This window comes from Trachemys scripta, chromosome 8 (assembly GCF_013100865.1).
Source record: "Trachemys scripta elegans isolate TJP31775 chromosome 8, CAS_Tse_1.0, whole genome shotgun sequence".
NCBI lineage: Eukaryota > Metazoa > Chordata > Testudines > Emydidae > Trachemys > Trachemys scripta.
In genome coordinates, this window is record NC_048305.1 from 40,858,685 (window position 1) to 40,870,811 (window position 12,127).

A 12,127-nucleotide genomic window follows, 5' to 3' on the forward strand; every position below is an offset into this window, starting at 1 on the left:
AATTCTTGGGGGTATATCCTGATCAGAGATTAGATGCTGTGGTGATGAACACATTAGGAACTTTTGGATAGAAGTGCTCAATTGGCTGAAAAAGTAGCAGAGCAGAAATTGGGTATGAGATGACCAATGTGCAAGTAGGTGAGGGTTCCCTATTTTAACCAGACTGCTTGGTCCTCATCTAGATTAACATCCTGAGAAGACAGCAACGCATGATCAAAAACCGGGAGTCAGCCTGCCAGTCACGCAGGAAGAAGAAGGAATACATGTTGGGGCTGGAAGCCAGGCTGAAGGTTGCCTTACTGGAGAATGAGCAGCTCAAGAGAGAGAATGGCTCACTGAAGAGGCAGCTGGAGGAATTGGTGTTAGAGGTAAGAAGAGTTTGTGGAAGGACAAAATCCATGCTTTGCTTAGAACAGCATGGTAATGAACTTGTGTTGGTATAGGCATCATAATGGCATGTGCCAACTACTGGGGGGCAATAGGGATGGCTGTTATCTGCTATTAGTTTAAAATAATGCACATGTTCATCATGTTCCCCCTTCCTTTTCCCTCACCTGCTGGTCTGGAGCCAGAGTCCCCATACTGTCCAGATGCACTGCTAAATGAATCATTTCTGAATTACGTTTGTTTACTTACACAGGTAATTACCATTGTTAATTAAATTGACATTTGAAGGAAACTCCACACTAAATTAAGTGATGTGCTTCTCACATGCAGTTATGCTCCCTCCATGCCCTCATTCAGAATTGTTGGCATAGAAGCATAGAGTGATGCTAGAAGGGCCCACTGTGATCATCTGCTCGATCCTATATAACACAGGCTATAGAACTTTCACGGGATAAGTCCTAGAGCATATCTTTTTAGAAAAACACCCAATCTTGATTCAAAAATTGCCACCCCATCCCTATGCTGCTCTTTGCTCTTTCCCCATATGACTGGGTGGGTGTTTCTGCTTCTCAAGCAATAACTGCAGCAGAAAAGAACCAAGTGATAGTCCTAATCAGTTTCCCTTTATTCTCCTGCTTGGGCATGCTGTGTGCAGGAGCAGCACTGGTGGGAGCCTCAGTTCTTGCTGGCATGGAAGAAGGGAGAAACGATCTGCAGGACAATTTCAGGATTGCAGATTTCTGTGGGATAGCTTCCAAATGTTAATCCCGCTACATAATTCCTATTATAATTCACTTCAGTTTCCTCTAGCAACTGTCTGCGGAAAAGAGATTATACCGGAGACTTCCTTAAACACCTCATTCTCCATCAAGGGGTCTTTATTTCAGATCAAACCCATTAAAGGTGACTAAAAGGGGGGCTGAAAAAGCAAGTGTTAGACTGGCCTTCGTAGTATTTAAATGTGTGAAGGCGGCCTGGAAAACTCCCCCTTTCCTCAATTTTTTGACTTTAAAAATATCCAGGCTGGTCTTCCCTGTTATACTGCATGCACCACATTCCTGGAGGACCCAGTGTTGTGGATTGGGAACTCATAGCCTTAAATGTAAGAGCTAAAGTAGTTGAACCTTCAAAGATCTTTTCTTCTACTGATTGACAGGCATTTGAGCTACACCAAGCTAATTAAAAATCACTTCCCCTTCAATTAGAATTGGGAAAGAAAGGAAGAGTAGACCCATGGTCAGGATACTACCTGAGGCATAGGCTTTGTCTACACTACACAGCTTTTAGTGACATGGCTGTGTCGTTACAGCTGTGCTACTAGAAGTTGTGCAGTGTAGCCGCTGTTTGTCGGCTCTCCTGCTGACAAAACTTCTACTCCCACCAAGCAGCGTTCATGCTGTTCACTCTGGTGTTGTCATGGGAAAATTGTGAGGTTTTTTTTTTGGGGGGGGGGGGGGGGGGTGTTAACACTTTTGAAAGATAAAAGTTTTGTCATTCAATTGCCAGTGTAGATATAGCCTTAGGAGAAATGGGTTCAATTCCCAGCTCTGCCACAGACTCCCCCATGGCCTTGGGGAAGTCACTCTGGACCTCATCTTTCCATCTGTACAATGGGGATAATAGGACTGCCCTGTTTCAAGGGGAGGATTAATTTATTACAGACTCAGGTGTTCAGATACTATGGTGATGGGAGACAGATAAGAGCCTTAGATAAATTTATTAGTGTTAATTTCTTGTTGGAAATCTATTGGTTCTCCAGTTGTCCATAGAAAATGTGGGTAGATGGGACTTGAATGCAATTTTTAAAAAGGTCTGGCTGCATTCTTACATCTTTATGAAAAAAAGGGAAACTCATTTTTATCTCTGCAGTTTTACGCTCTGCAAGTCATCCTTAATATAAAAGGCAACAACAGGAGTAAGAGCGTCTGAAATGCATTTGTGTTTTCAAACCCTCACTTACACTGAGTATGTGTTCCATCTCCCTGTTTAGAACCAGAATCGTAAAATCCCCTCTCCCAAGAGAAAAGCTGTGTGTGTGATGGTGATATTGGCCTTTGTAATGTTGAACTATGGCCCACTCAGGTAAGCTTCCTTCAAGCTCCCATCATCTTCTCCCCACAACAATAGAATTAATTATTGATTTGAATCCATAGCCTTGATTATCTCCCTTCCCTCCAGTTCATTTCTACCTCGATCTTTAATATAGTCTGTCTGGTGATGGGAGTCCATCGGCTCGCAGCATAGTTTTTTCCTTTGCCATCTTCCACACTAAGAGGGCTTCTTAGTAGTTGACATGTTACCATGGATAGTAATAGAGTGACTGATACCGGGGGAGGTGTGTGTGTGTATTCCACTCTTTCTTTCTCCACTCAATTTTTGAAAGTTGGAGAAGCTTTGAAAAGTAATAGTGGAAAAAGGAACAGGGAGGATTTCTGGATATAATTTTCTCTTGCATTCAGTGACAAGAGTGGAGAAAAAATCCCAAGTTTCAAAATGATTTTGGTTTTCAAAAAAACAAGTGAAAAATCTCAATTCAAAACAAACAAAAAGACATTCTCACCAAAAAAAAAAAAAAAAAAAACAGTTTGTGAAACTCCATTTTCCCCTCTTTTTGGTTTAAAAAAATCCAGTTGTCTCTAGCTCCCTGACTTTGATACGATCAGTCTTAAAATTTGGCTATTCTATCAGCATCCCTTTCAGTTGAACAAGTGGATTTAGTTTAGAAGCAAAAATATTACTTCTGAGAGCATTCCACATCAAACAATAAAAAACCTGTACACAATATTTTAAAATTCTGCAAATGTTATTTGTCAAATAAATGTGGAGGTTCCAGCATGGCATTGGGGAGCGCAGGCCATTGGCTGCACAGAGGTGGGAGATCACTGTGCAGACTCCCCCGGTACGCTGACTCAGCGGTGAGGCTGCACACAACCCTGACACAGGGCAAGGACTGGACCTGCCTCAGAAACACCTCAGGGTTCTTCCCTTCTGTGCAAGGTGTGGGCAGGCAGGCTCGATCCAAGTGTGGAGGTGCTTAGTCTGGGGGATCCAGGTGTGGGTTGAGAGGGTTCTGTGTGGGGAAACCTGGGTGTGGGCAGCTCGGGGGGGGGGGGGGGGGATGCAGGGGGGCGTGTTGGGGGAGGGGGTTCTTGGTGCAATAGTAATGGGACTCTGCAGGGGGGATCCAGGTGAAGGTGGTTGGGGCTAAGCAAGGGGGGTCTGGGGGAATAGAACTTGGCAGGGGGGTCTGTAATGGGTCAACATTACAAAGGCCAACATTACAAAGTCTGGAGTACTCCCCCAGCTTAGTGGGGGTCCAGATGCTGGGGGAGTACTCTATGTGCAGCTGTTTGGGACTTGGTGGGGTGGAGAGCCGTGGGTGGGCAGTTCATCAGGGTGGTCCAGGTGAAGTGGGGCTCATTGGGGGTTCTGAGTGCAGGGGGGGTGAGGCTCAGCAGGAGGGTTTGGTATGAGGGGGTCTGGATGCATGGGGGAACAGCTCCCTGTACAGGGATCCCTCCCTTGCATCTGAGGAGCTATGGGTGCAGGAAGTGAGTGTGTGTGTGTGTGTGTGTGGGGGGGGGGGGGGGTTGCAGAGCTTCCTGCAGCTGGGGGAAGAAATCTGGGAGTGGGTCTGACCCAGCCCTGGATGCTGTGCAGGTGAAGAGGAAGTCTCATCCTCTCCAGCCCAGCCAGGACTAGCAGCTGAGCCTGGCGCAGGGTAGGAGCCACCAGACGGGTCTTCCCCAGCCCCCCACCCCACAGTGATTTACCTCTCTGCCAGCTGCCCTGGCATACTGCTGGGGAGGCGCACATGACCGCTCTTGTGGCTTCCCTTTGCTTTCCTATCAGGAAGTCCTTTTTCCGCAGGGAAGCAAAGAACTCTGTAGGGGATATACATTCTGTGCATGCACAGTAGCGCAGAATCCCCCCGGAGTATATAATAATGTATTTGTTCTACTATCACAGAACTTTTGTCTGGTTCTTTGCTGCTTCTCCATAAAGAGTCACAGTAGGCATGGCTTAAACTTGTGAGTTTCTCTTGTTTCCCTCCTCCATCATGGGCACTCCCTCATTACAGGAGGGCCAGATTTCTGGATGTGTAAGTTAGTCATAACTCTGTTTAGCCTTTTTTGATAATCTGATTTACAAAGTAGCCCCATCCAGACCATCCCCCAGGACTTGTGCAGTGAATAGCCAAGGGAAGGTCTTTTGGTAGAATACCCAGTGGGTCACAGAGTGAGGCATCAGGAAAGAACTCCACTCCCTCCCAGGTCTATTATAAATAAGTCTTTAGCATAATGGGGACAAACAGAGCTTTTTTTGGGGGGTGGGGGGAGAGAATCTGGGATTACATCCCTGTTCACTAAATCTGGCTTTGGAAAGTAGGGCTCTGTCCTTTGTGGAACTCCTTCCTGCTCCTGGATTTTCTGGCTTTTGTAGAACTTGATCGGTGTTTTACATAGAGCCTACTGTGTAGATTCCTGCAATATTATATGCATTTAAACCACACTTTTCACCCAGCAACTGAAAATACAATGAATAGACTTATTATAATCTAGTCTACAGCAAACCCAGGCAGGTTACAGAGAAGTAAAACAAGTCCTTTAAAAAACTCTTAAATCTTGCCTCTTCAGACAGTGATTCTCTCAGACATTACAAGAGAAGCGTTGGGGCTAATGAGTGCAGGAATGGGAGATATCCAAAGAACGTATAGGTACTTTGGGAAGCAATGTGTGGGGATATAGGAGATCGCACTACTAACTCAAAGCTGAGCTCCTGACCACTTGTGATTGACGAGCCCATGGCATTGTTTATAGCAGTAGGGAAGCTAATTCAGGTGCCCTAGCAACACTTCCAGTGTGAGTAGTTACTTTCTGCCTCCTTAAATCTCAGTGTAGTTTTAGTTGTACAGGGTTTTCTACTTCCTGTCCTAAATTGGCATGTGGAGTTGCTATGGGCTGTTTAGCATGGAACACAGCAGCTGTTAGCCATGAATTAAGTAATGCCTGCATAGTTTATAAATTGCTTTGGGATCTTTCAGGGTGAAATGCACTATAGAAATGGAAAATAATGGTTACAAAACAAGATATTGCTCTCTTCTGAGAGTTCAAAAGCTCTAAGAACAAACATTTTTGTGGGACTGAAGTCACTGCTGCCTTTGTGCTATGAGGGTTTGGGAATAATTCTGGCTCTCTCTAAGTTTGAACTTCAGTTTAGGGTGGATGGATTTTTTTTTTTGGTGGGGTTGTTTTTTAATTAAACAAAAAAATCTCCACCCTGGAGAGAGAATGCACATAAAAATATTCTTCTGCTTGGAAGGTGTAACAGGGTTGCACTCACCTCTCACAAGTGCCCCCTGGCCAAGTGCATGTGCCTGCACTCCCTCTCTGTTTGTGGTGGGTCTTTGGTGACTCAGCCCTTCAGCCAAGTCATACACAGTCTGTCTGAGATAAAGGCAAAGCAAACCAAACCCCTTTTGGGGTACAAGTCCAACAGGGGCCTCTTAGTGCCCTCTGTGATGTCTGTTTGTCCCTGCTCTGGAATAGAGCAGTGCCTCAGGGCTCCTTCCCTGGAGGTAATGTCTTTGCCCTCTCGGGGCTTTTCTGGCCCCAGCTCTTAAGCTGGGCCACTACAGTTCAGTTCCCCTTCTGTGGTGCCTCAAAGTCTAGGCCATTTTCCCAGTGGCTGGGGACCCAGGCCCACCTTCTACTCCAGGTCCTAGCCCACAGACCCTATAGATAGTAGCCATCCACACTGTCCTTTTAAATAAACTGCTTTGCAGAAAAATAATTTCCTAGGCCACTTCCCTGTGGCTTCTGCACATTCTTCATCCTTACCTCAGGGCCTTGTTCTTGTGGAGTCCCAGAAGCAAGACTGGCACACCATCCTCTCTCCTCTAGCTCTAGCAAGGAACTGAACTCATTCTTGTGCTGCAGCTCATCTTATACTGACCTGCTGGTCCCTGATTGGCTGCGTGCCACACAGCCGCTCTAGGCAATTTGGAGGACCTGTCTATTGCCCTTTTCTGGGGCAGGGTGTGGCAGGGCCACAAAGCCTCCAGCAGGGGCCTCAGGACCTAGTCCACCCCATCACAGATGGATTCTAGTGGATTGAGAGAGATTCCCTTTACTTAAAATGAGGAATTCTGGCAGAACCAGTAAGATCTGTCAGTCTGGTAGAAATTTTTCAAGTGCACCCGCTTTTGGTACAAAGACATTAAAAAGAAAAGATAAAGGACCAGGAAGAGGGAATGCCTCTGCACCTGTTTGAGGAGCAAAAAACAGAATGGAAGGGGAAGGGGTTGTCCCTAGCCCCCTGCTTCCTCTCCCCCGCCATCACTGCAAATGATCTCTCTCCCTAGGAACTGTGCTGAATTTGACAGTAAAAGTTGCTGTCAATGTAGAGTCTGTGGTCTGTGTGTGTTCGAATCACAATAAAAATTGACAACTACACAAACATAACTGTTATTTTTTTAACCTGTTTGATGTTCGGCAGATAGTTAAAGTGGAAGGGAATTCCTGGGTGTCTAGCCATTCCTTGCAGTCAGTGTAGTAGCTCAGTCTGCATTGGGTGGCCTGCATCAATATTGGCTTTAGACCGGGGTGGCCAACCTGAGCATAAGAAGGAGTCAGAATTTACCAATGTACATTACCAAAGAGCCACAGTAATACGTCAGCAGCCCCCCATCAGCTCCCCCTTCGCAGCTCCCAGCGCCTCCCATCCGCCGGCAGCCCTGCCAATCGGCACCTCCCCCTCCCTTGCTGCACCTCCTGATCAGCTGTTTTGTGTGCAGGAGGCTGGGGGGGAGAGGGAAAAGGAGCGAGGGCACGGCAGGCTCAGGGGAGGGCGTGGGAAGGGGTGGAGTGGGGGCAGGGCTTGTGGCAGAGCCAGGGGTTGAGTAGTGAGCACCCCCTAGCACATTAGAAAGTTGGAGCCTGTAGCTCCAGCCCCAGAGTTGATGCCTATGCAGGAGCCGCATATTAACTTCTGAAGAGCCGCATGTGGCTCTGGAGCCACAGGTTGGCCACCCCTGCTATAGACAGTAGGGCAGTGGTCCCCACACTTTTTATGTCATACCCCCCTTACCTGTAATGTAATCTTGTCTGCGCCCCTCTGGGGAGCCGGGGCTGGAGCTGTGGCTGGGGCCACGGCTCGGTCCGGGAGCTGGGCCACGGTCAGGCTGGTAGCCGAAGCTAGTGCCTTGGCTGGGGCGTGAGCAGAGTTGGGGGCAAAGCGAGGCTGGGTGGTACTCCCTCCCTGCCCCTCATGGAGGCTGGCCCAGATTCTGCCACTCCCCCTCCCCCCAAACGTTCCTCTGTGCCCTCTATGGTGGTGCACCCCACAGTTTGCAGACCACTGCAGTAGTGAATAGTATACCGGCTACTGTGAATTAGCAGGAAATTGTTTTTTTTCTTGGAGTGATGGTCCCACTGTATTCCACATGTGTATGCATGCGCACCAAGCACTTGAGTCTGGAGATCTTTAGTAAGCAGTGTCTATTGGCCCACATGTGGGCAGTTGCTCTCATGCTTTGACCGACACCTCTCCAATTCCTTCTTACCACTGCATGGCCTGAGTCGGAATCTTTGTGTCCATGGCTGCTGCTTCAACTGCATCATTCTGTAAATATATTGACAATAGCTTTTTAATATTTGTATCTTTTAGACTTATTATAATGTAGTTAGTTGTTTTCCCCCCACCCCAGGGAGATCCCCCCCAGGAAATCTGGAATTATGCCCAGTGTCCTGGGGTTCAAGAACTGTTTTTCCTGACCCAGCTCATTTTCTGTGAGTGAGGAACACCAGTGCTGTCTCTACTGCCTAGGCAGGGCTCACATCTCAGCCAAGTGCAGCATTTAGGCTGTCTGCACTACCACTTATGTCGGCAAAACTTATGTCGCTCGGGGTTGTGAATATTCAACTGACGTAAGCATAAGTGTGCACATTCCTATGTTGGAGGGAGAGCTTCTCCCGATGACATAACTTATGCTGCTCGTGGAGGTGGGTTTTTTTTATGCTGATGGGAGAGTTGTGTCCTGTCGGCAGAGAGTCTTCACCACATACACTGCAGTAGCGCAGCTGTATCGATACAGCTGTCATGCTGCAGCCCTGTTCATGTAGACATGGCTTAAGACTCAGAGTTTAAGGTCAGAAGGGACCATCATGATAATCTAGTCTGACCTACTGCACATGGCAGGCCACACAACCTCAACCGCCCACTCCTATAATATGCTCATAACCTCTGGCCGAATTCCTGAAATACTCAAATCTTGATTTAAAGACTTCAAGTTACAGAGAATCCACCATTTAGTTTAGTTCAAACTTTCAAGTGACCAATGCCCCATGCTGCAGAGGAAGGCAGAAATTCCCAGGGTCTCTGCCAATCTGACTGGGGGGAAAATTCCTTCTTGACTCCAAATATGGCAATCAGTTAGACCCTTTTCATGTGCGCAACACCCACCAGCCAGACACTTCGGAAAGAATTCTCTGTAGTAATTTAGAACCCTCCCCTTCTAGTGTCCCATCTCTTGCCGTTGTAGATATGTGCTAAATGCAGTCATGGATGGGCCATATGCCATTTTGAGCACTCTCATCTTACTATCCATTCCATAAACTTATTAAACTCAGTCTTGAAACAAGCTAGGATTGTTTGCTCTGACTGCTCCCTTTCAAAGGCTGTTCCAGAACTTCACTCCTCTGAGGATTAGAAACCTTCGTCTAATTTCAAGCCTAAACTTATTGATTGCTAGTTTATATCTATTTGTTCTTGTGACAACATTGGTCTTTAAATAAAGGAGAAGTTATTTAAATTACCACATTCCCACCCTCAGAGTTGTGAGGGTCAGGAGCTAAGACTTAAAAAGACCCCAATCAGATCTGAGCTGGGGAGACATCCCTCTGTACATCAGCCTCATCTAGCAGGCAGCACCCCTCTGAGCATGAATTTGGGAATTTAAGTTAAGACTTGCAAATCTAAGGACAAAGCTTCGCAGGAGAGCAGGGGACACTCTCATAAACTAGAAACAAATCACCTTTGTTCATGTCTGCCCTGAAGAGAAAAGTTCCCTCTCTGACCCCTTCAAAGAGCCCTCACAAACAGGTACTAAAGATTTAGGTCCGAGTAAAGCTCCTTGGCAAGAGAAAACGTTGCGAAGGGTCACGGATCTGTCAGTTCTGGTATCAGTTCCAACATTTAAAACACAGGAAAAACTTCCCCTGAAGCTCCCTTTGACATCCAGACTTGATGCTAATACCATCCAGGTTCTGGAGGGATCCTGCTTTCACTGTGATCAGGAAAGCACCGGATCTGATGGTTACACCAGTGGGCTCACCCTGCACCCCAGGGTGATCAGAGACCTGTTTCCTCAGAGAACATTTTCATTCTTCTTCGAGTGATTGTTCACGTCCATTACACATTAGGTGTATGCGCGCCGCGTGCACGGACGTCGGAAACTTTTTCCCTTAGCGGCTCCCGTCGGGCCGGCAGGGCCCCCTCCCTCCCGCCAGAGCGGCACCCCGCTTTAGGGTATATATATCCCTGCCGACCCGACCCCTCCAGTTCCTTCTTACCGTCCGTGGCGGCGTTGGAACAACTCTGTCTCTCGTCTGAGAGTGTCCCTTAGCATAGTCATTAGTGTTATTTAGCAAACCGTTATCAGTTAATTAGTAGTAGTGTTGAGCTTAGTAGTTAACAGCTCATTAGGTACTTAAAGTTCCTGCTGTGGTTGCTTAGTCAACCCCGGCACCGGCCCTGGGCGGCGGGGCATGCCGCACGCCCAAGGCTTCAAGGCTTGTGCCACGTGCCGCAAGCCTATGCCATTGAGTGACCCCCACGACTCGTGTCTCCGCTGCCTGGGGGAAGCTCACCAGAAAGAGCGCTGCAAGATCTGCAAGGCCTTTAAGCCCAGAACTAAGAAAGAAAGAGACTTTCGCCTCAAGCAGCTGCTCATGGAGACGGCGTTGCAGCCCTCCACTTCAGCGGCACCGTCTGCCTCAGTGCGGAGCGCCCTGGCATCGGTGCGGGAACCGGCGCCGGCGGGTCACTCGAAGCCCATGGCACCGACCCAACGGGGGCATGTACAACACCGGTCGTCTTCGCCGGCAAAATCGAAGGGCCAACCCAAGGCCCGAGGACGCTCCCCGCATAAGAGGGCAGCGCCGGTGAAGACCTCGAGTGCGCCTAAGGCCAGCACGGCCCTGGCACAGGCCCCGGTAGTGGCTCCGGCGCCGAAAGGCCCGTCGAGCCCCGGGATAGGCGCGTCGAGTGAGGATGAAGGGCTGGAGGAGCTCTTGGAACAGCCCTCCACTCCGGACAAATTTGAGGCAGCAAAGGACCTCATTGCATTGTCCGTTGAGGGCCCTCCATGAACTGAGGACGCTCCGCCGAAGCTGCCACACAGAGGCAAGCCGGCGATGGTGCGCCCATCACGGTCGCCATCTCTGCACCGTTCAAGGCACCGGTCCCGGTCGAGCTCCGCCTCGGTGGACTCCCGGTTGCCCTCGGCACAGAAAGCGCCGCAGCAGTCGGGCTTCAGCAAGCGGTCGGCACCGACTCAGCAGCCATACACGAGTCGGCACCGGGATGCATCGGCGGTACGTTCCCCGAGACCGACCAGCCGTAGTCGTTCCCGGTCCCGTGGTCACCGGTACCAATCCAGGTCCAGGTCGGCGAGACGCTGCTCCAGGTCCTGGTCGCGGAGGCGCTACTCCCCAAACCCAGACCGGCACCATTCTACGGCTCCGCCGTGGCCTTCCAGATCACCATCCGTGGTGTCGGAGACTGACTCGGGCCGGTACGGCGGGTATGCCCATAGGGCACAGGCTAGTAGGGACTACGAAGCCTGGGGCCATCCCCAATGGGGCCAAACAAGCCAATGGCCGTTCTGGACACCCTGGGCCTACCACCAGCAAGGGCCCCCATCTAGGACCTCGAGATCCGGGCCATCAGGGTACCGATTCCGCTCTCCGCGGTACCGCCCACCATCTCACAAGGAGGCAACGGTCTCTAGACCGCAGGAGCGGGAGGGAGTGGACTCGGCTCCGAGCACGGTACCGTCCCAGTCCCACACTGTGGGACAGGCCCCAGAGGAGCAACCGGTCGATGTCGGGTTGCAGGAAGATGAGGATGGGCAGAAGGCCCCGACCTCTTCCTCCTCGCCGGACGAGGCAGTAGCGGGCACGACAGTGTCCGGCCCTCCCCCGATTGATCATCGGGCGCACCAAGACCTGGTTCGCCGGATAGCCCTCAATCTGGGCTTGCAAGCGGAGGAGACTGTAGAACAGGAGGACCCCATGGTCGACATCCTGAGCCCGGAGGGGCCCTCCAGAGTCGCTCTCACGATTATACGGACAGTCCAGTCCAACTATAAGATGGTGTGGCAAACGCCGGCCTCCAGTGCACCAACTGCAAGAGGTGTGGAGAGAAAATACTTCGCCCCATCTAGAGGGTTTGACTTCCTCTTTTTGCACCCGTCTCCTTGTTCGCTGGTGGTCTCAGCGGTCAACGAGCGAGAGCGTCATGGCCAGCAAGCCCCTGCGCCCAAGGGCAAGGAGGCAAAACGATTGGACTTGTTCGGAAGGAAAGTCTGTCTGAGGGCCTCCAGCTGAGGATCGCTAATCAGCCGGCGATTCTAAATAGGCACAATTTTAATTCTTGGGCATCAGTCTCCAAGTTCAAAGACTCCCTACCGCTGGACGCACATCCTGAGTTCACGGCCCTGGTGGACGAGGGGATGGCG

General features: G+C 49.7%; 1 protein-coding gene across 8 annotated transcripts in view; it reads left to right on the plus strand.

Annotated features, from left to right (window-relative positions):
* ATF6 (activating transcription factor 6) overlaps positions 1 to 12,127 on the plus strand; it is a 343,638-nt gene that overhangs the window by 92,873 nt on the left and 238,638 nt on the right. For all 8 annotated transcript variants that reach the window (XM_034778772.1, XM_034778774.1, XM_034778775.1 and 5 more), the window contains 2 exons: positions 183 to 368; positions 2,378 to 2,469. In XM_034778772.1, the coding sequence (XP_034634663.1) occupies positions 183 to 368; positions 2,378 to 2,469 (278 nt within the window). The remainder of the gene's footprint in view (positions 1 to 182; positions 369 to 2,377; positions 2,470 to 12,127) is intronic.